Here is a 26,723-nt window from a genome sequence, read left to right as displayed (position 1 = left end):
GCTCATCATGTGAGGGGAGAAAGGAGACATAGCCAGCTGTGTTGACAAATGGCCCTCTCTATGTAGAGAAGAATTACTTCGTCTACCACTAAAGACAGCTTAAAAACCTCTTCTATTCTTATTAATCAATTCTTAATGTAGGACATTTTTGTTCTCTAAGAAGCTAATTATGAATGTCTTGTTTCTAAAAGTTCACCTAAATCCTTAACACTAGAAAAGAAGAGAAATGAATCAGTTTGGTAATGCTAAATTTGGAAACTTAGATATGTAGAGTATGGACTTAATTCCATTAGGGAAAAAAATACAATTTTTAGGAATAATGAAGCCATTTGTCTCCAAAGCAAGGCAAGGAAAGATTAAAGAGATGTGTCTCATTCAGCTGATTTGTAACAAATCCAGTGCTTTGAGAGTCAGAGTGGTGACTTGTTGCTCTTGCTATGTGATATTATATCTAAATTCCCAAAGAAAGGGAGGCTACACTTCTGTCATTCTCTCAGCCATTTGTCTCCTGAACTTTCTGTATGCTGTCTGGACACTCTTTTTCTCCAAGGGTAGCCAACCTAGTTGGCCCCCAATTTTTTGCTACTTGCTTGCAACACAAGTTGATTATAGATTCATATCCTAAAAAATGGGAAAATGCTAGAATGAATTAGTGCTTTGGAGAAAAGTTTTCAAGGAAAAATTGTTGAACTCTTTCAATTAAACATGATGAAATAAAGAGAAGATTGTATTTTGAAGAAAGAGACAGAAAATTTGGAGAAGTGGCACATAAATTTTGGGATAAATTTCTGGTGGCGATCACAGGGAAATATGGGCATTTCTCCTAAGATTGTGGGCACCAGATGGAAGTCAGAATAGGAGAGAGCAGTGGCAACCTTTCTGCTTAGCATCTTTTGAGCACATGGTGTGTGGATAAGTTTCTGTGCATATCCAAATGGATGCAATGTGTACAAATATATCTCAAATTCAGCATCTTCTCAACCATCCACCTGCTGCTCCCCTCGTCTGAGCCATCACCAACTCTTGCCTAGTTTCTGTAAAGCCTCCTAACAGGTCTCTCCCTACTACGTCCAAATCTTTCAGTGTGTCTGAAACCCAAAAGACAAAATAACCCCACTAAGCTGTTAATACATTACCTTCTAAGTCTTTTGAAAAGATTAGTAGAAAAATGTCTCCAGATGGGGTAACTAAACATTCTTGATTCCCAGGCACATTCTATATTAGGTAACCAAAATATTTGAAGACAGAATCCAATCATTAGTATTTCATAAAGTTCTCCAGTGATTCAAATATGCAACCTGGGTTGAGAACCATTGATGTGAATATCATTTCCAAACTCTGAAGTGCTCACAGTATTACTAGGTATCCTGTTACATTATATATTCTGATTTAATAGGTTTGGAGTAGGACAGAGAATCAGCACTTCTAACAAACTTATAGAATGTCAAAGCTGCTATTCTGTATGAACACACCAAGCACCAAACACTTAGATCCATGTTCAACTCAGCCTTAGTGGCCCTGTGATACCTTCTAACATGATTTCTACTCCATTTTCACCTGACTTATTTTGTTTTAGTTTTGGATCATAATCTATTTTAACTATTTCCTAGAAAATAAATGTGACATAAATACTAACTAAATACATAATTAGAGCATCTTTTGAGAGACTTTGGGGGGTGTGGAGAGGAATAATAACCAAAGGCAAAAAAACCTCCACCAAAAAACAAAAAAACACACTTATTTACACCCATCATTTTTAAATGGGAAAGGTGAATTTAAAACATTACCTACATTGTATATCACATACCTTATTTAGGATTACATTGTTTGAAAAGCCAAAACATTCAACTGAATTCATCTAAGTTAAAGTCTAAAATTATATACCAGATGAAGAAGCAAAAAGAAGTAATGGCAGGAAATCCACAGGTTTAGAAGAAGAAAAGCTGCCCTATATAGTCTTGAAAAAAATTTTTTTTTACTAACAATGATACCTTGAGTGAAATATTTCATATCTGCAGGACTGTTTTCTTTCCTGTAAATTGGGAGAAGAATTCCATAAACCCCTTGTGTAAGTCCCTGGCCTAAAGTAAACACCTGTACATATAAACAGTTCTTCCCTTTTCTTATACCTGGTTAGATAAGAGTTAAATGGATCTTAGCAGTCTTGATAGGAAAAGCAATGAAGAAAGCTCTTTAATGCCACAACTATGTGTCATCCTTGTCTAGGAGCATAAATTCGCACAGCGGGCAGTGCAGTGAAAACAGCTCATAATCAACTCATCACCTCTCATCATTGCTAGGATCAAATGCAAATGGGAAAGAATGCCACTTCAGTCATTGCTAGTGAAAATTAGCATCTGTGACACTAATGGTGTCTCATTTAGTATGTACTTTAGATTTAAAAATATGGTTAAAAAAGGGCTATTTCCAGAACTGCCATTATTCCAGTGTTTCCCTTTAAAATAACAGTGGTATTTGAATCTTCTTTATTTAAAAAAATACTCAGTTAAATTTTATTAATATATCATTAATCCCAGATGAATAAAGGCCAAGTTGTTCTAATTACAGTTGCAAAGTTTCATTTATCTATGCCTTTCCTGTTTTTCAAGTTTCTACCATATTCTCTGACCTGGAACAAAGGTCCATGGTTATGTAACAGTGGCCTCTCTAGAGAGTCTCCCATAGCATTTGCTGTATTGGAGTCCTTAAAGAAAACTTGAAAATAAATTACAGTTGCATTTATACACACACACACACACACACACACACACACACACACACACACCTTTCTTATGTACACGCTAGCAGACTTAGTACCAAGAATAATGAAAGTACACTGCACTAAAGAGTATACTTGAACCAGGATACATAGGGTAGACTCGAGACTGCTCACTTTACAAATATTTATTAGGGCCGACTACATCGAAGGTGCTATGCTAGGTGCAGAAGGGAGATACGTGGTTATATTTATCTAAGTATCAGGTCATTATTTGTTTGACAATTTGAGCATTTGAATATTTTAAAAGTTATTGTTGTTTTACAATTCTAAGCATTGAGATTTGAGTGGACACCTGAAGGGATTTTGTTGGTGGAAGTCTTGTACCTAATCAGAGACAGAAACGGATGATCTCTAAATCCCTTTCCAACTTACAGAGACTCTTAAACATATGTTCTCCCTGGTTTCCATAAAATGTAGCTGGTAATTAAGACAGAAATAGAAGAAATATCTACAGTTCCTATGCTCATAATAGCAGCATAATAATTAAGAACAGGAGTATTGGAAATTGACATATGTATTCCATATCACACAGTTTTATTTTTCATCTGAGTATGTGTCCCTGCTCAAGTTAATTAACCTTCTCTATGCCTTCTTATCTGTGCAGCTAAATAAGAATGATTCTTTCACAGACCTGTTAGAAATATTAAATAAATTAGTGTGCAAAAAGCTGAGAACCACAGCAACTAGTATATAATATACTCACAATAAATATGAAAAACTAAAATAAAACATTTCAGCTGGAAAAACAATCACAGAAAGTTATGTTCTACAGTTATGCATTTATAGAGTGTAATGAGATTATATCTTATCTACTCCAAATCTTATATAGGCTCCAGTTTAAAAAAAATCACTATTTGTACTGAGTGTTAGTGATGAGAAGGTGAAAACAAATTTCAAAGAGGAAAGTACAGTACCTTGCATGTTTGTTAAGCAAGGCTAGTTTTCAATGATTAATCTAAATGTAGAATACTTAACCACTATTCATCAAATTTTTGTTTTAATCTTTAATTTGCCTATATCCACCATAGAGAGTTCTGAAATACAAATAATCTTGTTGGGATTTATTAACATTCCAGTATACATAGTTTCTTTTGTCATAACTCTCCGAGGCTTTTCAAGTTTCCTTTTCAAAGTATCTCTGGTCTTACTCTCTTAACCTCTGCTATGAATCTCCTATAACAACTATGAATACTGTTGGTCCTATTTGTGAGTTATCTGAAGGAAAGATCTCAGACCAAAACTGGAGATAACAGGAATAAAGGGTGAAAAAGATGACACATTAATGATAAAATTAAAGATGGTAAAACTGAATATTAATGTGGTTTTCATTTTTTTCTGATTCATGGACACATATATTGGTAAGTCTTCTGAATTTAGGAAAATAATAAAGTATTACATATATAGATTTATAAAATCTATTTCTACATGTTTCAATCTTTCTCAAAATTGTAGGACCTATTTAAAAATACTAATAACAAAGTCCTTCTCCATTGATTTCCTTTTCAAGTGAAGAGTTTCTTAATTTTTATTTGAGGGAACCATTTGAATTGGGTGCTAGGTTACCTGAACTATAACCCACAGGAGTTAATATGAACTAGATGTTGCAATAACAGTTTCCTCACTTTCAGTGCTATTGTTCTTTGTCTACTTTACCATTCACAATACAAAGCAAATGAATTTCTCTCAGACACTCTGAAAAAGTATAGTGCAGGAGATGAGAGCTATTGTTTGGTATGTAGTTAATTAGCATAGAAGGTTATTACCTATATTTCAGACTGCTTTCTTGGCGGTTCTATTCTATTTTTCCAGACACAGATCTCTGATCCCTTCTGGTAGATGAAGGAATTTGCACTCTTCATCTATTAGCCATTTATTTGTAGAGATCATCATGACACCCATTTCTACTTAGGGATTCTTATGGTTTTCCATAAAATACACAAAACTTATCCAGTAAAAGAAATACATGTGAATTAAAGAGTTGTTTCTATGACGTAATTACAATAATTAGCAAAATATCACAACAATATAAAAGGAAAGACTTTTTTTGACCTGAAATGTATGAAGAACACACTTGTACATATACTCTCACATATCTCTTTAAATTTGTATGGGGTGAAATCTCTCATCTAAAGAAAATGGAACTTCATTCACAACAGAAGTTAATATGTCTCCAATGTGACTACTCTCTGTGATATTTTGTATTCCCAGATATATTTTATCAAATATATTTTTGTAAATATTTAAAGTCAGTAAAATGAAAAATACCCCTTATATTTCAATAGTTTCTGCAATTAAGGCAAACTATGATGATAGACTAAATTATTACTTTATAAATAGTTCAGTGACATAATTATGATAGTAATGCAGTCCTTGTGAGATCCTGTAACTTCAGATTTTAAAAACTTAAAGGAAAAGTACCGATTCATATTAACTTTTATAATTCCTCTAGAACCTACTATTGTCAACTCAATATTAGTTGCATTTAATTGAGTAACTTCTATATAAGATTAATCTTAAATATAAAAGTAAGTGATACTTTTAGAATTTGTTTTACTCTTTAGGAAACATGCTTTTGAATTTTTATTATATTAGGGGAAATATATAGAAATAATGATATATTATCCAGCTGTATTTTTAACTGAAGATGCCTGACTTATTTTTAAAGATTGGAGATCATTTATTTATTAGTTTCCTTCAGACAGGTTGTATAGTAACTTGCAAAGACTTATAAAATATTGACCCCTGTTCAATGCCACATCAACTCAGAAGTTCACAATTAATTTCCAATTCCTTTCTCTCAGAACAAGTGCCAAGCACATAGAGACCAATAATAGATAATAAGTCAGTCCTTTAAAAAGACATCTGAACTCAGCTATAGTTCACTCACAAATAAATTAAAAATATTATTTATCTAAGGAACTCAAGAAATGTAAACTACTGGAGAAAACCTTTGACAGTGTTTTTCATGGTTTCTTTCATGTTATTAATGAAACTAATTTAGAGTTCTACAATAGAATCTAAACGTTGCTATCACATGCTGTACTGTTTTTTGAAATGGCAATTATTGTCAAGACAAAGAATAGCATAACATTCCAAATAGAACCAATTGGACAAATCTATCAATATATGGGTTTTGATGCTTCCTATAATATAACCCCATCCACTCTCTAGTATAATGTTAATTCAAGCAAGAGTGGAAAAATAATCTTTTCAACAAGCTATCCTATTTTAATACAAAAAAATAAAAAATCAAATGCTCAGCCAAATTATCTCTATTTACAATCTTCTCATAATTAAAAGTAATATGAGAGCTGAACACATAAGGGATAAAATGCATTCAGTTGAATAGAAATTGACAAATTCATAGTCATTAAAAATGTTCAAGAATATTTCATAGTATAAACCTTTCAGAGACCACCATTTGATTTCCATGAAGTTGGATCTGAGCTCAAACTTCAGTTACAAATGTAAATGATCAAATATATACTATAAGGTAAAATTACAAAAACAATAATTGTCAGGGATTATTTAACCTCTAAGTTTGCAACTCATTGTTTTTCACACTTGCCATGAGGCATTGGAGCCTAGGGTTGAATTAATTTATGACTCACAGCTAAGAACAATGTGTGTGTGTGTGTGTGTGTGTGTGTGTTCTATTAAATGGTTTGGTTTTAGTTAACTATGTATAGTTACCTTACCTTTGGTTTTTGATGCTTCTCCTTCTCTGAGGCATTGGATGGTTTTCTCTTCAGCATTTTGAATTCAGACTACTCCAAGTGAGTGCACTTTCTGTTGTCACAGAAACAACTGAAGGCTGTGAGCAGTGTGACGCTTATGATGTACAGCAGATAAGTCTGAGCCCAGTGATCTGCCACTTCCTCTTTTGGTCAGGATATGACTTCACAACTACATGGAAGATTTGGTTTTTGTTTTTTTAACGGTAATCTTTGGTAACTGTTTAATGTTCTATATTTGCTATAGTCTATGAGGTCAATTCCTAAATCTCACACTTTGACATGACTATAGTTATCATAAGGCCATAAGGATTCAAAATAAACAGTTTTAAAATTTATATGAAAATAATAATCTATAACACATTCTGTGGATACAGGGAGGACAATATCTGAACCAAATTTTTTATCTGAAATATTTATTTTATCTGAAATAAAATTAGAGAAGTGGGCATTTTAATATTAAAAAATGAAGAGAATACTCAGGATAGTCAGTTTTATACTTCTAAGTAAACTTTGCTATAAGACGAAATAAATTAGACTTCATGCAATACTAATCCTACTGAAAGTGTGTATGCATAAACTTAAAAGTAGAGCGTGGATAAAATTAAAATAAATAAAAATAGGAATATGACTTCAGAATTAGTTGATTTTGCATATTGTTACTTTTAAAACACATTACTACACTGGAAAGCCCCAATTCATATGAAAATCAATTAAACAGAACCCTGAATTAACCAGATGCCTTTCTGCTACAAACAGCAATGCCATATCCTGATAACTGCTATTCCAGTGATGGTCCAATGGGTCAATGGTACCCTCAAATGAAGCATCCAGTGTCTCAGTTTAATATGCCTGGAATAGAGCTAAAGTGGCTTAGAAAGACTTTTCTCATCAAATTAAAGGGTATAACATTTTTATTATAATGTCAAAACCAAAATACCCAGAAAGTAAAAGCAAGCAGTTCAAGTTTTCTTGTTAATGAGGGGTTTACCAAAGGGAGCCTTGTGGAATGTCTAAAATTCCAGTTCTGTTAAAACAGTCTTGTTAAATTCAACCTAGATTTCCATTTATAAAACCCCTGGGTTGAAAAGCAGTGGTGCCATATTCTTAATGAGTGGCTTCTCTGGGTAAAAATCAACTGACTCTATTTCTCAGTCTCCCCTCATATCTCTGAGTCCTTCTTCCCTGAGGCCCAGTTCTAAGGATTCAAATTTCACTAACCATTTAACAAATATTATATTAAACGTTGTGTGCTATTTGACAGTATATCATGCCTCTTGATTAGCTTAAAATTATGTTCTATAATAGAATTAAAGAAATACACTTAAGATTATGATTAATATGCTTCTTCTACAAAGTATTAAGAACAAAATTCTATCTTTAGGAATTATCAGACCAGCATTTTCAAAATAACACTGAGGACTATGAGGTTGGGTAATTCCCTAGAAGTATGGCTTAGGTTAAGGCAATGACCTAAGTATATTTTCATTTCATCTTTTCAGGAATTGAAAGTCATAAAAATATATTTCCTAACTGAACCATTTGCACTCTCTGTGCCTCACTCTTTTTACCTGTGAATAGAAATTTAATTCAGTTGTGGATTTCAATCAACAATATGAGAATAATAATATTGTCACTTTCTACAGTAGTAGAGTTTTAGTGAGAATAAAAGCAAATACCAATAAAAAGCATACTTATCATATGACTTAGCATTTAAGTAATGTTTTATGTCAAGAAATGTTTGTGGATCTTAAAGAAGTATGAGATTTCATATTATACTTCAACAGTGATAACTAAAGAATAGAGAACACTCACATTCATGGTGACATACACGAGCTAGACTATATGCAGTTTTAAAAAGTGTTACACTCAAGCAATTTGATAAAAGTACAATTTATGATCTCTAGGCACTTTATCATCATTAACACTATCAGAAATATTTTAAAATGTAAGTAAAATGAAATATTTTCCTTCAGAATTTGAGATGGGGGAAGCAATTTTCTTTTTTAAAAAAAGTTTATTGATTTATTTTGTGAGAGAGAGAGAGAGAGGGAGAGAGAGGGAGAGAGAGAATGAGCTGAGGAGGGGCAGAGAGAGAGGGGGAGAGAGAATCTCAAGCCGGCTCCACACTTTCAGCATGGAGCTTATGTGGGACTTGAACTCATGAGCCAGGAGATCATGACCTAAGCTGAAATCTAGAGTTAGATGCCTAACCAACTGAGCCGCCTAGGTGACCTGAGAAGCAATTTTCTAACCTTCTCTACTACTCAGGGAAAAAAAAAAGTTTTCTGGAGATTAAAAATATCTCAAGTCCTATCACAGTCTTTTAAACAACTTGGTTCTCAAAATATCTCCGGTGGTAAGGTAGCAATTTTTTTTTTCAATTATCTACTATGATTTGGAATTCTGGGCCCACCAAGATATTTGATGAGTGACCCAGCAAATTCAAAAGTCAAAGGTGAAACAAGAATGGGGTAAAGAGTCAGTATTGAGAACATCTAACTCGCTGTCATGATTAAACCACTAAGCCACATGTTGCTTAAGACATGTTCTGAAGCAGGAAAATTGCGAAACAGCAGTCTGGGTGGCTTTTTTTCTTACAAATTACCTTAATGGTCTTAGAACCTAGGGAGGATGAAACAAGGTTGGGACTTTGTGACATATATATTAGTTACTATTTCTGCGTCATAGGGGTTGTCAAAATTTTAGAGAAATTGCAATCAAGTGACAGTTATTAGCTTGTAGATCTTATGGGAAAACAAAGTGAGCCAATAGAGTTGTTTCAGCAGTTCAACAAATATTTATTGGTGGATTGCTACAGCATGAATTATTAAATTCAAATCAGAAAAATATAGGTAAACCAAAATGTGATTTGATGTCTTTTATTCTGATAGCTTGGTTGCCTGATGACCTCCATCTCTTTGCTCCCTGTCATCAAGTTGAAGACTGAAATTAGTAATGTTTGGATTAATCCTAGTCTATTCTTCAAAGATACATATATTTATTCAATGGACGGGCAGTTTTTAAATATTTTTAAATGGAACTATAATTCCCATACCCGCTTAATGTGCACACCTCCAGCATGTGGACTTGGTCACAGTAGATCTAATGCTTCCGTGGTCACTGGGGCAACTGTGACCAAAAGCTGTTTCAATAACTATAACCTAAAACATTCCTGACAATACCTGAAATCTATTGTTGGAAGAGGACAACAGAGAAACATCTTCCCAGAATGTGAAAAATAGGAGAAGCGAGATTGTTATCATTAAGTACAACTCTGAAATTAATATTTAATGTAAGATAAAATTCATATAGGGAAAAAAATCCTTATAGACCATGTCTATATGTCTATACCATGTCTAGTTCAGTTTAATGCAAGATAAAAATCCTTATAAAAATGTATTTCATTTATATCTACAGACTTTAGGCACTTATGATAAAGAAGAGAAGGAGTCAATCATAAAAACAACTTGAATTTGATAGTTCTGCTTCTCTTTCTGGCTCCTCGGAGCAGGTTTCTCTCTATAGAATGGGGAAGGAAAATTTATAGAAGGAAGCCCAGTGGGGCTGCTCTGCTCTTGCATGCTTATTGCTTGCTAGAAGTGGAGATCCTAGGCATTATGCAAGCCCTGACTCTACACAGGACTTCTTGAAGCAAATGCACATTATCGATCTGATGTTCTTGCGGTTCTTTGCTAAATAATTCGGTTGGTAGTTTCAAAGTCATACAGACATATACAACATATTGGGGTTGCACCCTCCAGATATCTAGCCTTTTCTTACAATATGATGGATGAAACACCTCCTTCCTTACACTTGGGGGTTTATAGAGAAATGGTGGTATGGATATTCCCCTCAGACCTACTGTGGGGATGAAGCTGGGAGGCAGTTGGGGGGAATGGTAGATTCTTTGTGAATCTTTTACATTTTCTAGCCCTCAGAGGTCATTTACCCATTTTGTCTCTGGAGCCCCTATTTCCTAACCCTTTTATGTAAGGGACCCACCCCCTTCCCTAAACTCTTGAAATCCCTTCTAGTGTCTTCCTAATTGAAAAGCCTTACAGTGGCTTTTCTGCTTTGCCAAGTGACCTGCTTTATGGAATGAAGAAGAATTTTTGAGGAGATAATGGAAGAAGAGAAAATTCTTATCCTACTAACAGGAGGTATTAAGAAGTTATAGGGCTTTGTTTTTCTCAGTGAGGCCTGAAATTAAGCATATTTATCCCAAGGATTAATTTTCTTCCAAGAACTCATAGAAATCTATATGAGAAATTAATACTTTACTATTAGTTTCTTCTTGTGATACAATTCCTTGCCTGAGTTTTATTACAGAGCTCTATACCTTCATTAACAGTGATGTGGGTGATGGCCAAACCACTTAGAAGGTGGGAGGAAATCTTAATTCGTTTTGCCCCACATAAAGAAAAAAGTGTAACAGAGGCAAATATATGGTAGTATCCACTCAAGCCACTGGGTTCAAGAAAGAGAGCTTCAGTAAACCTCAAGTATCTTAATTTTCTCACAAGATAATACATCATGTGGAGATGGATGCATCAAACAATTTTAGCTGAATTTCAGTAAACATATTTTTTCTATTTCTCTTTATTTTGTTTTGATTTTAAGCTCAATGAGTAACCTTTAAATGATGATTGAGTTCCTTGGGTAGGACTGTCAAAGGAGGCACATGCATTGTTCATACGGACATCAAATACCTAAAACACTGCACTTGCATTTCTTACTAAAAATGAATGAATTGCTATGGTGGTTGATGAGAGTATATTCCAAAAAAGGATCCACTCTTGGTATGCTCAGACATTACCCTTCTGAGACAGGAGAGCTGCTGGTCAGGTCTCAGAGATCTTGGGAAGCCTCTTGAGAGAGAGCCTGGGCCTACAACATTATTTCATATTTTAAATTTCCCACATGACAGTTGAGAATCTTATCTCATTATCTTAGTTGTAGAAGAGATAGAGACTTGAGATAAATAAAAAGGACTGATGATCTAAGATGAATGGGGAATGTAAAGAATCATACAGTAAGAAATTGTCTTGAAAAAGACAAAGAACTTCTTAGATCATATCGGTGCATGGCAAGATGTTGGAAAACAATGTAAGAGAAGACTTAGTAAACAAACAGTGAGGTGCACCAGTTCCAAAGTGACAAAAACAATTAGGGAAACTAGGTTCAGAATAGGTGCAAATTATTCAGATTATTCAATAAATTATAAATATATACTTTCTAAGTAGTTGCCATAAGTAATGATAAAATAAAATTTCATCTATTTATGATTCAAAGTTACTTGGGTGTCTGGGTGGCTGAGTCGGTTGAGCATCCAGCCTCGGCTCAGGTCATGATCTCACAGTTCGTGGGTTCGAGCCCCGTATCAGGCTCTGTGCTGACAGCTCAGACCCTGGAGCCGGTCTTCAGATTCTGTGTCTTCCTCTCTCTCTGACCCTCCCCTGTTCATTCTGTCTGTCTCTCTCAAAAATAAATAAAACATTTTTAAAAAAAATTTTAAAAAAGTTATAATACTTACAAAGTAATCTTAGTTTCAAAGTTAATAATAATGAGTATCAATTTTGAGTGATTAGGCTACCATTATCCTGAATACCTCAGTCATATTTTCCATGAACTCCTCAGGAAACCTCCATATCCTGGTCTAATGTTGTCATCCTCAACTTCCAGGTGAAGTTAGATATGGTGTCCATTTTGCCTAGCTGAAAGTGGTGGAATCAGGATTTAATTCAAAGCCTCAGCTCATAACCGTAATTATCTATCATAGTTATGCACTGGCATATTTAAAGACCGGCTATAAAATGGCAGTGATTTCCTTGGGGGCTAGGTTCCAATTGGTAAAGGATGGGAAGAAGGTAATACTGAGTGGGAGACAGTGTTTCAATTGTTACATGTATAAGATAATTTGAAATCAGTAAATGTGCAACCCATCTAGAACCTTTTAAGTTTTTTTAAATGTTTATTTATTTTTGAGAGAGAAAGAGCATGAACGGGGGCAGGAGGGAGAGCCGAGAGACAGGGACACACAGAATCCAAAGCAGGCTCCAGGCGCTGAGCTGTCAGCACAGAACTTGACACAGACCTCTAACTAAGAAACCATGAGATATGACCTGAACTGAAGTTGGACACCCAATTCACTGAGCCATTTTGGTGCCTCCTCTAGAACCTTCTTTCATTAAGACTCAGCACCACAGGGATACCTGCTACCACTTCATTTTCTTTCTCCAACCCAAGCTACCTTGCTGTGAGTCAAAGAAGAGCTAGGAGCCCCTCAATACTATCTTTAATAATAATTTCACACTTATAAAAATCAGGGTAGGAGTACAAATTAGACTCGTCCACACTTTATGGAATTCCCTATGTTCTGAAGTACCTCATGATGGCTTTTGATACTTTTCATCTATAAACTGATACTATTTGTGAAGATACTGCCAGGAGCACATTCTATTTACTCCTTGATCAGGAGCTATAGCTCCCAAATTTATGTTTCTAAAGTTTATGCATTATTTTCTTAATCTTTGACTCTTAATTTGACCAGTTTTTGCTTGCCTCAAGGTCACAGGCAAATTATGGCCATTATTTTCACATTCCTATAATACTTCTCCCTTCAACACATCTAAATATCATTTTAAGTTTTGTAAAAATTAAAATGATTACCCTAAACTTAAAAAAACAAAAGCTTCCATTTCTACCCCCCAGAAGTCCTGACTCTCTCTAGTATTAAAATCATTTTTTTCATTATTTAGATTCATGATTTTCCAGGATAGGCCCAAACTTTCTTGAGTATTAAACATTACCTGTTGATTCCCATTTTTATCCTTGAGGATTTTTTACTCTTTTCACTTTTCAACTCCCTTATAATTATTTAGTTAAATCGTTAGGCATTAGGGGCGCCTGGGTGGCTCAATTGGTTGAGCATCAGTTCAGGTCATGATCTCATGGTTCTTGGGTTTGAGCTTCGCATCATGCCCTGTGCTGACAGCTAGCTCAGAGCCTGGAGCCTGCTTCAGATTCTGTGTCTCCCTCTCTCTGACCCTCCCCTGCTCACACTGTCTCTCAAAAATAAATTAAAAACTTTTTAAAAAATCTTAAAAATCATTTGTCATTATTATTTTATATTGTCTATAGCTAACTCAAATTGTGTTTAGTGCTTTATGCTTAATATTTTTGTCCATTTCTAGAGCTCATGATTACTTTTTTTTTCAATAATTGGTTCCCTGTGTATAATTGTTAATATATCCCAGATAAATACCCCAACAAATCTATCAACTGATAAGTTTTGAATATTTAAATATAGGCATCATACTTTCATAATTTCAAATGTTCAAACATTTCAGGTTTGTTTTTTTTCTTTGTTCCAAAGGGTCTTGTTATTCTCTAAATATACAGGGCTAAGGCTGTAATGGAACTTCTCCATTCTCTCTTGATTTGGATACTCTGTGGCCTGAGTCTTACATCATTGTACTTTTCTATTTTTTCATTTGCTAAAACATACCTCCTAAATGGCAGTGTTCTAGGTCCTTGTAGACCCTCACATGTGGATGCTATTTTGACCTGCAATAGAATTCTACCCTTATTTTTCCATAGAATTTAGAAGGCCTCTACATTGTCCTCTAATCTCCAGAGTTGTTACTGAAAAATCTAATGCCATTGTGATTCCTGGTTTACTGTATATGGATTCTCTGTCTCTATCTGTATTTCCCCTTTAGGCTGAGTATGTCCTAAAATTTCATATCATATGCCTTGATATGGGTTATTTTTTCATCCCCATACTGTTCACTCAATGGTTCTTTCAAAATGGAAACACACATGCTCACTTCAGCAGCAAGTGTACTAAAATTGGAATGATACAGAAAAGATTAGCATGGCCCATGTACAAGGGTGACACGCAAATTCATGACACATTCCAAATGGAAACACACACCTTCTGGTCTGTGTTTCTTTACTAAGTTCTTCATCTCTCTCTCTTTGTTCTCTTTCTGGTAATCTAATTAACCCAATGTTAAATATCCTGTATTAATACGCATATTCTTTCATATTTCTCTGTTTTCTACTTTTTGTTTTGTTCTTTTATTTTACTTTCTAGGAAATTCCATTACTTTTTCTACCAATGATCTAATAAATATTTTTGGCTGTAATATTTTATTTTGCAGAAGTTTTTTCTGATTGTTCTTTTTATAACATTCTGTTCTTTTTATTTTTCATACAGCAGTAAAAATTAATAAAATCAACTGTCATTCAACAATGTGGAAAATCTTCAAAATATAATATTAAGTGAAAAGAAACATTTCCATAGGAATTACATATAGTACAATGCCTTTAAAAAACAAACACACACAGTTTAAAAAAGGAAAGAGTAAGGAACACAGCACTTAGTATAATGATTCACTCAGAGGAGGGGTGCAGCATAGATAGATACAGATTATATTTGAGGTCTTACCTTTTATTTCATAGATATATTTTAATAATAATATATTATTGAAACTAACTAAAGAAAGTGGAGAAACAAAACTCTGTTCTTATAGTAGTAAAATGTACTGGGTAAGAGGGTGTACTTTTGGACCTAGTAGACTACCTTGTTTCAAATCTTGGCTCTACCGTTTAGTAGGATGTCCTTGGAAAGTTACCTGTGGAATTCCTTTCTATAAAATGGACATGACAGGAGTGCATACCTCAAGGAAAATACTATGACCAATCGAGTGAGACATTATTATAAAATTAGTTCGAAAGAGTATCTGGCATGTACTAGACACTAAGAACTAAATACATACATGGAATCTATTCTTTTTCTGAGGTTATTATCATTTCTTCCTTCTGTCCCTTTCATTGTCTTTGTTTCTTTCTGATCTCTTTCTTCTGTTTGCTTTGATCTCTGTCTTTTGTCTTTGAGGCTTTCTTTAAATGTCTAGCTATCTTTAGCTGCTGGTACATCACTAAGCATAGTATGAAAATACTTATTGGCACTCTGTAAGTGGGTGGGCTTGTGAGGTGACTGGACAGCAAGGAAGCCTCTCCAGCAGAAGTCCCCCAAATGGCAGTTTCTGGAGTTCTGTTCTCTGAGACCATTCAGGTTTGGCAGGTGATAATCATCTCGTGTCCTGGGAGGGCTGTGGGTAAGAGGGAGTAGCTTCCCGGCAGTTTTAAAGTGCTGAAGCTCTGAGGCAGTCCTTGGGCACCTGCCTCCCTGCGCCGCAGTACCCTTTACTGCAAGCCCTGAGGCTGACCCTTGTCCCAGTCCTCCATTCACCTGCCATTGTCCCAAACACTAGCTGGCATCTCTCCTCACGTCCTTTTACCAAATGTATTTGTTGATGTCGATTTTCATCTTTTTGATAAATGTATGGAAATAACATACTACATTGAGGCAAAGTCCAGTTTGCCAACTCTGTTTCTTCACACTTTTATCACCTCTGACTTTCTTCTTTCATTCTGGCCTTTAAAACATTTGCATCTTGGGGCACCTGAGTGGCTCAGTTGGTTAAGCATTACTTGATTTTGAGTCAGGTCATGATCTCACAGTCCTGAGACTGAGCCCCTCATTAAGCCCTTCACTGAGCCCCACATCAGGCCCATGCTGGGCATGGAGTGTGCTTATCTGCATAAGATTCTTTCTCTCCCTCTCCCTTTCTCCTCTCCCCCATCTAAAAATAAATAAATAAATAAAACATTTGAGTCTCTTTATCTTTTTTGCCAAGCTCCTAATTATATGGAACACACAGCTAATTACAAAAAAAAAAAAAAAAAAAAGAATCCCTGTCACTACTGCTCCTGTTCTACAAATGCTAAGATTGACATAGGACATGGCTACTAGTGTGACACGGTCAGAAGAAGCCAGGCCACAAACAGAAAGCGTTTCCATGTCAAGTCCATTCTCACATTTCAGTATTTGTGCTCTCTAGACATTTTCAGATTCTTTTCATAAGCATCTTGTGAAATAGTTTGCCTTCTAATTCTTTATAGTGTAAAACAACGATTAAAAACATATTTCATTTAAAAATCTTCAAAGTGTTTTTTAAATTAAGAATATAATTCAGTATCACCTGAATCACACCTCATTTGACTGAAAGGAAATTCTGGCCAAAAACTGATCAAAAAATTGAACTAACTTTGCACAAAAGTGTTTTCTAATTAACTGCTATTTGAACACCATACACTCCACCTGTGCTGTTAAAATCCCCTGCTTAATTCTTACTTCTTTCCCCAGAAGCACAAGAGGAAGGTAGACTGTGCTGATCAATAGACCATGATTTCCTGTCTTTTCTACTGAAGAAAAATGCAATTAATAAAATATTGCTGAAGAGATATATGTGAGTTCCTTTACTCAGAAAAGCTATTCTTAAACTGAAAGAACAAAGTCATTACTATTTCCTTTCTCCCTTCACTCATCAGAAAAATTTACAGCAAATTCAAAAGGGACCAGACTATTTTTCAGACCTTATCATTTTAAACTGTACTAAAACTGTAAAGCTATAGGAGATAGTAATTGTATACCCTATCTGTTAAAATAATCAAAATTCCTTATGTGATCTTCATTCCCTCAACTTTGGCTACAGTATAACATGAAATGCTTTAATTGCATATCAGTTTAATTATGAAAGAAATAGGACACGATTGCAGTGGATGTTTTTAATGTAAAAATGTTTGCCACAGCAAAATCAAATTTCACAGTCTCATATATATACTTAGACACACATCACATATATTTGCATTTATATGCATGTATGTACTTTATGTGTTTATGTATAGACGTGGTGTGTGTGTGTTCATTTGGATGGAATTCCTTCTTTTTCTCTTAATACAAAGGGTAATGGGAGAGCTTCTTAGGAGATCAAGTACATTGTAAATAGATACACATTGCATTGCCTTCTGTGACCCAACATACATGAAGTAAGGTTTCCACATAAAGTGTGAAGCCACAGTGAAGTACAGCTCTTCAGAAACCCCCTGCATTCTAATTTTAAAGCATCTGAATTTCTCATTTCTAGGAAGGGAAAAATCAGGTGATCATTTACAGAATTTTACAAGTATGTCACCCACAGCTCAAATCTATTTTTCTTTCTATCAAGAAAATTTTCCATAACTTTTCAGCTATACTTTTGAGAAATGAAAGAAAAGTCTGGTTTTCTTGTCGATCAGTAGCATTTGGTGAGCCAAATAGCCAAGTTAACATCTGTGCCCAGTGGTTCGTGAAAACTACTGGATTAATTGGAAACTAATATCTGGTTGAAGAGAAAGTCGGGTTCCCCATTTATTTTCAATGACATGTATTTCTAACCACCCAAAGTGGCCCCTGTAGCACTTACACATTCTGGTGACTAGTCCTCTGGTGAGCAAGCCTTCCTTGGGTTCTGATTTTCCTTACACCACCCATCTTGGGGGCCCTGTGGTATGATGAGAACATGGGCCCTTTAAATTTTGTTTAAATATTTATTTATTTTTGAGAGAGAGACATAGTGTGAGCAGGTGAAGGGGAGAAAGAGAGGGAGACACAGAATTTGACACAAGCTCCATCCAGGCTCAGAGCTGTCAGCAGAGTCAGATGTGGGGCTTGAATTCATGAACTGTGAGAAAATGACCTGCAAGATTATGATCTGAGCCAGTCGGACACTTAACCATTCAGGTTGCCTGAGAACATGTGCCCTTTTAGAGACCTGATGTAGGTCTGAACTCAGACAAGCTATATAAATTTGGGCTAAACCTTTGACCTCTAAAAGTTTCAATTTCTTCATTGGGGAAAAGGAAAATAATATTTACTCTTAAGAGTTGGTAGTTGAATCAGAAAATATGTATAAAATTCCCAACACAAAGAAAGTCTAAACAAAGGCTTGTTTCATTCTTTCTCCTTCAAGTACAAAGGTAGAAAAGCATAAGATTTACAGGGATTCAAGCCCCACCCTCATGCTGGGATGTGGTCACAGTGTGACCCAACTTCCTGGTAACATGTTCAACCTCTGATTTCCAAAGCCCACGCATGCTGTCCTCTCATTGTCACGTGTTATAATGATATTTGAGTATGCTGTGTATCCCCTGCCAACAACCAAGGGAAATTTCTACAGGGGAATTCAAGTCTACTTTCACTTAGAATGGGGGATGAGTATTTTAATTTTTTTCAATGTTTTATTTACTTTTGAGAGAGAGAGAGAGAGATGTTGAGCAGGGGAGGGTCAGAGAGAGAGAGTGAGACACAGAATCCAAAGATAGGCTCCAGGCTCTGAGCTGTCAGCATGTCATGATCTGAGCTGTCAGCATGTCATGGTCTGAGCTGAAGCCAGATGCTCAACTGACTCAGCCACCCAGGTGCCCAGAAGGGTGGGGGGGAGGGGGATGAGCATTTAACTGTGGATTTGGAAATGCACTTAGAACAAATTTCATATTTTTTACCATGACCAGAACATGAGAGTGTTCCCCTTAACAACTCTGGCCTTTGCCTATGTGCACCACTCGTCTCTTTTTTCTGACTTGGCCATGTTGGTCTTCTCTCTATGTTTGGACACCATTAAATTTGTTTGTTTGCTTTTGTTACCTTGAAGGCAGAGGCCAAGCCTATTTCTGGCACTAGCATAGAGCCTGGCACAGAGAGAGACTTAGAAAGTGTTTGTTGGATGAATGAACAAACTAAACTCACAGGTTTGCACAGTTTAGGGGCCATTTCCTTGCATTAACAAATATCAGAACCAAAATCTCAGAATACATAGCCCTAAAAGGACAATGGCAGGCAGAATAATTGTTTAATTAGACATTATCAGAAAAACATCTTGACCACTTTATAAAACACTTTCTCCTTTATGGAGAAACATATGAGATATATCAACATACCTCCTAATGATGATAATGATCTATTATTGATTTATATAACATTCTTTCCTAAAGCTTGAGCACCTTTTAACATAAAGTATCTTGCCTTAACAGCTTTCCTATGAAGTACTTATCCTGTTTTATGCATATTGGAAACTGATTATTTGAATTTCCTCTTCTTCTTTCAACTCAACCCCTGATTCCAGGACTTCTAATACTGAGCTTATGAGCTTTCCTAAAAAACATTCATTGAAATGAAACAGCTCCTTACAAGCTGTTGAAAAAATTATATTGGTTTCATTCTCCACTAAAATCTTGGCCCTCGAATTCTCTGACTATTACAGCTTGACAACTCATCAACTCATCCTGTGGAGATGCTTCTTTTGTAAATTAACACTTCTCTTTTGAAAGAGAAAAGAAACTTTCTTTACAGGGTAAATACTTAGAGGGAAAATGTGGATTTTATTTCTAGTCCTTAGTGCAATCAGTAAGTATGTCACATAGTTCGTGGAAAACCAACTTCTTTATATCAGCCAGCCAAGGTCCCCTTCTCTTCTTAAATCAGTAGGTGATCAGAAACTACACAGTACCATCTCAGGAAGGCATCAGTCCAGAAACTGTAGGCACATGTGGCCTTTAAGTCATTGCACCTATGGCCACCATCTTGGAAAACCTTAACATACTTTAAGGCCTTTCCTGTGACTGACTCTTGCACTTGGTGAGGAGGGCTTGATATAATCCCTCTATTAGGTAGACAGAAAGAAGACTGAGTGGGATTTGAATCCTTCACAAACATTTTGGTCTTCTCTCACCATTCTTGTATTCTAAGATGTGGAGGAGAGTCCCTCCTATTTATTTGTTTAAAAAGTATTTATTGAATGTCTACTGTGGGCTTGGCATTCTGCCAGGTGTCCCAAGATGGGAAGGCCTGGGCACTGTCTTACAAGAATTTACAGTTTAGTGGGATGACAGGGAGACCAAGAGACAGTGAGAACCAATGTAGCACATTCTGTGTCAATCCAAGTTGCAATGTGTGGAGAAAAAAATGGAGAAAAAATATTGATAATTTGTCTGGGGAAGTAAGGAAATAATTCACTAAGAAAGCAATGCTTGAGGTAATAGTGAGCCAAACAGGAATTTGCTGAGCAGACAAGGAAAAAAAACATTCTAGCAATGAGAAGAGAATATGATTGAATCAGAGGCATGAGAGTGTTTATTGTAGAGTGGATATAAAGAGCAATTTCTTATAGCCAGTGTGTGTGGTAAACAAAGAGAAAGATAAATGAGGGGCTGGCAGAGGGTTTAAGGCCAGACCATGAATGCTTTGGATGGCATGTGTTATGGGTTGAATTGTATCTTTCCTCAAAAAACTATGTTGTAGTCCACACCCCCAGGACCTCAAAATGTGACCTTATTTGGAAATGGGATTGCTGTATATACAACTGGTTAGGCTGAAAACTGGAGTAGAGTGATCATTTCCATACGGCCCGTGTCCTTAAAAGAAGAGGGAGATATGGACACACACATGCACAGAGCAAAGACTAAGTAGAAACACACACACACAGAGGACGGCCATGTGAAGATGAAGGCAGAAATTGAAGTTATTCTCCCGTAAGCCAGGGAACACCCAAGGCTACTAGAAGCTAGGAGAGTCAGGGAAGAATTCTTTTCTTCTTCCTCTTTTTTAAGTTTCTTTAGTGATTTTGAGAGAGAGAGAGAAAGAGAGAGAGAGAGAGAAAGGGGGGGGCGGAGAGCAAGCGAGGGAGAGAGAAAGAGAATCCCAAGCAGGCTCTGGCTCTGTCACCGCAGAGCCCCACGGGAGGCTCAGTCTAATAAACTGTGAGATCATGACCTGAGCAGAAATCGGGAGTTGGATGCTTAACCTACTGAGTCCCCCAGGCACCCCAGAAAAATCCGTTTCAAAAGCTTCAGACACAGTATGACCCTGTCAACACCTTGATTTGTGGCTTCTAACCTCCAGAAAGGTGAGACAGTAAGTATCTTTTGTTTAAGCCACCCAGTTTGTGCTGCTTTATTATGGCAGCTTTGGAAACTAGTGCACCATACTAAAGAGTATAGATTTGAATGTAATGAGAGGATACATTTTTATGGGGTGGGAATTACTGAAGAACTACTGGCAAAACAAAAGAGTGACACGACCAGATACATAGGTTAAATAGAAAGCTCTGGCTGAAATGCGGAGCTTAGACTGGAGAGGGGAATGGAGAAAACCTGCAAAATTTCCAAAGCTTCTTGACTGCTATACTTAGGATCTCCTCATCTATGAAACAAAACAAAAAAGATGGAGAAAAATACTTTTCTTGTCTTTATTTGGTTCAAAACATTACTTACAGTGAAGCTCTCCTGTCTGTATAATATTAAATTTGGATAAGGAAGGGGAGACATTTTGATATTCAGTCCTGCCAGACTACCTTGTTTAGTGATGGGAAGGTCACAATGAAAAATGATTGTAGAACAAATACGATGATACAGACACTTTAAATGATTTTGATATTGATATTTTGATATTGATAAAAAATATAATTCAGTTGAAAATCTCATAACCATGAAATGAATAAAATTAATTTTCCAGTAGCAAGCCATTTGAGTTCCCAGAATGGTTTTCTTTGATCTTTATCTTAATTGGAGAAACTGATTTATATCCATATTTTGAAATGTCTATTCCTTCCTACGCAAGTAAAAACTTGTGAAGAAACATAGGGCCACTAAGATCAATACTGGGGATGCTGGAGTACACCTGTTGTTTCTGTCCTAGGAATATCATGAATTGCAATGATAATTGGCAAATCTGATACAAGCAAATGACTTTTTAATTGGAGTAGGTGGCATTAAAACCTCTGACACTTCTAAGGCTATATACCCATTAGCTGTTTCTAATATTAAATGGTTTAAACAATCCTATTATAAATACAGAAGGTTTGAGTATGTTTTCAGCATTTCAAGCAACATAAATGCACACACACACTTTACAAGTGATATATCTTTACTAGAGTGATAGAATTCACTAGAGAGCAAGAAGACACTGTTAAGGCATTCTGATTCACATCCTGCCATTTCATCATAATCTCCTGAGACACAACATGTTGTACTTGCATATATGAGTAAATAATTTAGTGCATATAAAACATGTCTCAATAACCGTCATGTAATGAATATCTTAACTGATGTTACAGAAATATTAATTTTGGGGCACATGGCTGGCTTAGTTGGTATAGCATGCAACTCTTGATCCTGGGGTTGTTGAGTTCAAGCTCCACATTGGGTGTGGAGCTTACTTAAAAATTAAAATATATATATATTTTTATAGCATAACCAAACATATAAAGTACATATGTTTCTGATTGTGTTATATTGACAGAGCAATTTAACATGAATTCCCTTTGTTTTTAATACAAAGTACATAGTATGATAAATTTAAAAATCATGAGATTGTTAAATTAAGATTCTTCCTAAAAAAAACATGAAAAACTTGTGTACTTGTGCATACAACTTAGTATTTGGGTGTCCTGAACCCTGATATATATAAAATTATAGTATTTCTTTGGAAAGTTAAGGCTCAGAGAGATGAAGAGCCGTGATTGAAGGAAATGGAGACAGCTAATGGCATCAGTGATCTAGAGCCTGAGTCTTTTCACTTGTGGTGCAAATACAGTCCTGTGTTGTTAAAACATGACTTCTTCTGCAGTGGTAAACTGTGGGTGCACAAACAGGGACTCTGTACCTAGTGATTCTGACAAAATTACTTTTTAGAGAGGTTGGAAGCCTTAATCACTATGGTGTGATAGTTTTTTTATCCTGTAAAACACATTTTCTCCAGGGAAAAAAACAGATCTAGAATATCTGGGAGGGGCTGTGGACATGCATATGGATAAAGTGGTGTCCTGTCTCTCTGTAATTGGTATTTGTGTTAGTATCAGTAGTGGTGGAAATAACTAAATAGGGGAAGGGTGGACAAGTGATTTAGGCATAATTAAGAATGGAAGTGAAAGTAAATAAAAAATACATGTATCTATATGGGGTGGTCAAGTTAGATACATTTACCCACTGGTATTCATTCATTTTTTCATTCCTTTCTCCAAACACCATTTTTTAGTGCTTACTGTGTACCTAGCACTGGAGAATATCTCCATTAAAAGATGTTTGATTTGCATATACTATCTGGACTTCAGAAGGAAGAAAATGACTATTTTTGAACCCATGTATTTGATTTTAAATCAGATAATCAAAAAGAGGAATTTAGATGCCTCTAAAATACTGACATGAAAAAAGAGTTATGTGGATATAGAGACAGAGGAATATTGTTTATAAGTTAAAAAGTCACAATGCCCCATACTCACATATTCAGCCTACTTTGTTATTAAAGTACAGAATAGACGAGAAGAGTGATGTCTTGGAAAACGAAATGAGCAAAGATTTACTGATACCCAGCTATACGTCACTGTATCTCATTTAATCTTAACAATGGAATAAAATTTTATTATCTCCTCATTTACAAAGAGGAAACTGAGGCACAAAACAGCTAACCCACCTAAAGTCAAAGGGGCAACAAGGAGCAGAGATTTGAATGCAGTCATGTCTGACTCCAGTATACCATAGAGCCAAACCTTTTATGCAAAATAAAACTCAAAGCAAATTAAGGGAGAAAATTGCCTGCCAAAAGCAACACCACTCATTTCTTCAGCACTTAGCTGTGCATATAAACCTTGGTTTTATAACTAGAGAATGGGCTACCTCTTCACCTTTGTACTCCGGCCCTTCTTCTGGTCTCTTTCCTTTCCCCACTTTCTATTTTGCAGCCCTTTCCCAGGGCCTTGCTGCACTACTGCTTCCTTCTAAGACCCCAGTGGAGTATTTTTTAAGAGCAGTTGCAGAAGGAAATTGAAGGCAGAGCAGCGTAAACTCAAAATCAAGCCAGGAGAAGTTGTAGCAAGCACAAACTTACCATATAGAACGCAGGCTTCGAAGGGATTTAAATGCACCTGGAGACATTACTGAAATTGAGCAGAAGCAAAGGGGAGAAAAACAGAAGGGATGCACCATGAAGCATGTAAAGCTAACAAGAAAACACATTTTACTCTTTGTGTATCATACAGATGTCTTCAAAGATGTATTCAAAGTATCTCCAACTATCGCTCCTCTTTGATTATGTTAACATTTACACCAGCAACCATACTGAGAAACTTAGAGACAGTATTAAAGTTCAAAAGCAAGTCAAAGGGCTCAACAAAATGCTTCATTTACACCTGAATTTATAATTTCCACATTGGTGTTGAGATGCAGCTTTCTAAAATATGCATTTGTTCCATTTTAACATTGGTTCTTAGGGTGTAGGTCACCACCTAGATGCCAGACAGAGAGCTAAATAAACACCTTCACATAAAATATCTCTTACCATCTTAGCAATAAGTCTAGGAGAAGGGCTGTATTTTGCCCACCATGCAGAAGAAGCAACTGGGGATCAGATAGTAATGTGACTGTGTGTGCCATGGATTCCAAATTTAACCTTGGGATTCCTTACCTTAACGTCTAATGCCTTCCCCTTATCCCATGCTACAAAACATCTAAGTACAAGGTTAGCCACACTAAAAATGCAAAACTGCTCTATGGATACTAGGGCTTTAATTAATATTGGCGATTGGCCGATATGTTTAATTACAAAAGGCAAACCATTGTACCATATCGCCCTGTCAGTGGGGTGGGAAGTGAGGCATATGTCTAGACAATGGAAAGAACAGAGACATACCACAATTTATTCACTTCCAATTACATATATGCGGCCTGGCTTTTTAATTAGTACTGTTTTTGTTACTGATAAAGATGTAACCTAGTTATTCTAATTATTTTCCCAGATACAAAGGTCAGACTGTTGCTTTGGTTGACAACTCATTGGCGGTAACCACATTTGCACTGCGGTTCCTTTGGTTGACTTTATATTCAATTGTATTTTAGACAAGGGAGACTTTTCTCTGCTTTCATCATAACTGAATTAATGCACAATAAATACAGCCATCAAATTTACTAATTGTGGTGAATAAGGATATCTAAGGGGTGCAGACTCTCAGGAAAAGCACATTACAGAAGCTAAGTACTCAGTTTCAAAAAGCCTTTTAACATAAATATTTCAAAATCATCAGTTTTGTTACCATTTAACACCAATGATTTTCATTTCCCACAACCTGTGCTGACATTTAACAGAACATTATAAAAAAAGAAAAACTCTACTGAATCATACACAACTACCATCATATAATGCCACTTAACAATTTTCAGGTTTCGAAAAAAGATAAAGACAGAAGAAGGTTGGCCATAGCGAATCAAAGGAAACTTTTTTCACATACTTCTTTTTTTAATTTTTAAATGTTTTTATTTTGTTTTTGAGAGAGAGAGAGAGAGAGAGAGAGAGAGAGTATGCTAGTGGGGGAGGGGCAGAGAGAGAAGGAGACAGAATTTGAAGCAGGCTCCAAACTGTCTGCACAGAGCCTGACACGGGGCTCCAACACATGGACCATGAGATCATGACCTGAGCCAAAGTCAGACACTACTGACTGAACCACCCAGGAGCCCCTCACATGTTTCTTTTTAAGTTATGTTAATGTTATTTGAGGTAAAGAAACACATAATCACATATACATACACACACTGCCTCAAGATCCATTCCAAACCCATCATCAGTTTGGTTCAAACGTCTTAGGATTTAGGGAGAATTAGACCAAATGAGATTGGAAATACTTACTAAAGTAAGTGGGTTTCATAATAATAATGGACATTTTCTTTAATCCTCTGACAGGGGATGACTTTTGCTCCTCAGTGATTGGGTAGAATGTTGCTTTGGGGCCTTAGGTCATACAAAAGGGTTAGGAGAGTTCCATGGTTCCATAGGAAGGCAACACACTAAAATATCCATACTAAGGAGAGTTGGCAGAAAACAGGGTTGAAAATGGCAGCATAGAAAAGAAGCACTGCCACAAATTTAAGAAAGTCATAAAAATGACTTGGGCAAATGGTTTTTAATTCAACTTGGATGTTAAGCTCAAAAGAACAGAACAATGATCCAATTAAGAAAATCAGATTCTACTTACACAGTTGCTAAAGAAAAATTATGATAATGCCATAATCAAAGAGTTATTTATATTCAAAAGCAATTTGTAAAATCTGGGAGATCTATGGTAAGTTGTCTGGGGGTTTGTCATACCCTTTATCTGGGGATTTTTCTGCTCTGTGATTTATCAAAAGCCCCAAACACTCTCTGATGGGAGTTTCAACCAAGTCAGTTTGGAAAGCACAAAACTACTTCTGGGGATTTATCAGGTGTATCCATTCGAGACTCTGTATACTTTCGTGCAGGCTGATAATAAAGGCTTTGAGTACTGAGAATTCCC

At 35.9% G+C, this 26,723-nt stretch overlaps 2 protein-coding genes and 1 non-coding gene across 3 annotated transcripts in view; 1 reads left to right on the top strand and 2 right to left on the bottom strand.

Moving 5' to 3' along the window:
• The window catches only part of SAMSN1 (SAM domain, SH3 domain and nuclear localization signals 1), a 48,778-nt gene extending 42,159 nt beyond the window's left edge, over positions 1 to 6,619 (bottom strand). The window contains exon 1 of the mRNA XM_029939134.1: positions 6,478 to 6,619. Within this exon, the coding sequence (XP_029794994.1) occupies positions 6,478 to 6,534 (57 nt within the window). The 5' untranslated portion in view covers positions 6,535 to 6,619. The remainder of the gene's footprint in view (positions 1 to 6,477) is intronic.
• Positions 6,620 to 14,337: 7,718 nt separating this feature from the next.
• On the top strand, positions 14,338 to 14,444 carry LOC115293028. Its single transcript, XR_003909301.1, has one exon. It is a non-coding gene; the product is annotated as a U6 spliceosomal RNA (small nuclear RNA).
• Positions 14,445 to 17,836: 3,392 nt separating this feature from the next.
• The window catches only part of LOC115291104 (putative uncharacterized protein ENSP00000383407), a 55,800-nt gene continuing 46,913 nt past the window's right edge, over positions 17,837 to 26,723 (bottom strand). The window contains exon 7 of the mRNA XM_029938686.1: positions 17,837 to 17,909. Coding sequence (XP_029794546.1) covers positions 17,844 to 17,909 — 66 coding nt within the window. The 3' untranslated portion in view covers positions 17,837 to 17,843. The remainder of the gene's footprint in view (positions 17,910 to 26,723) is intronic.

The sequence above is a fragment of the Suricata suricatta genome, chromosome 5, assembly GCF_006229205.1.
Source record: "Suricata suricatta isolate VVHF042 chromosome 5, meerkat_22Aug2017_6uvM2_HiC, whole genome shotgun sequence".
Lineage (NCBI taxonomy): Eukaryota > Metazoa > Chordata > Mammalia > Carnivora > Herpestidae > Suricata > Suricata suricatta.
This window is presented reverse-complemented; position numbering and strand designations above follow the sequence as displayed.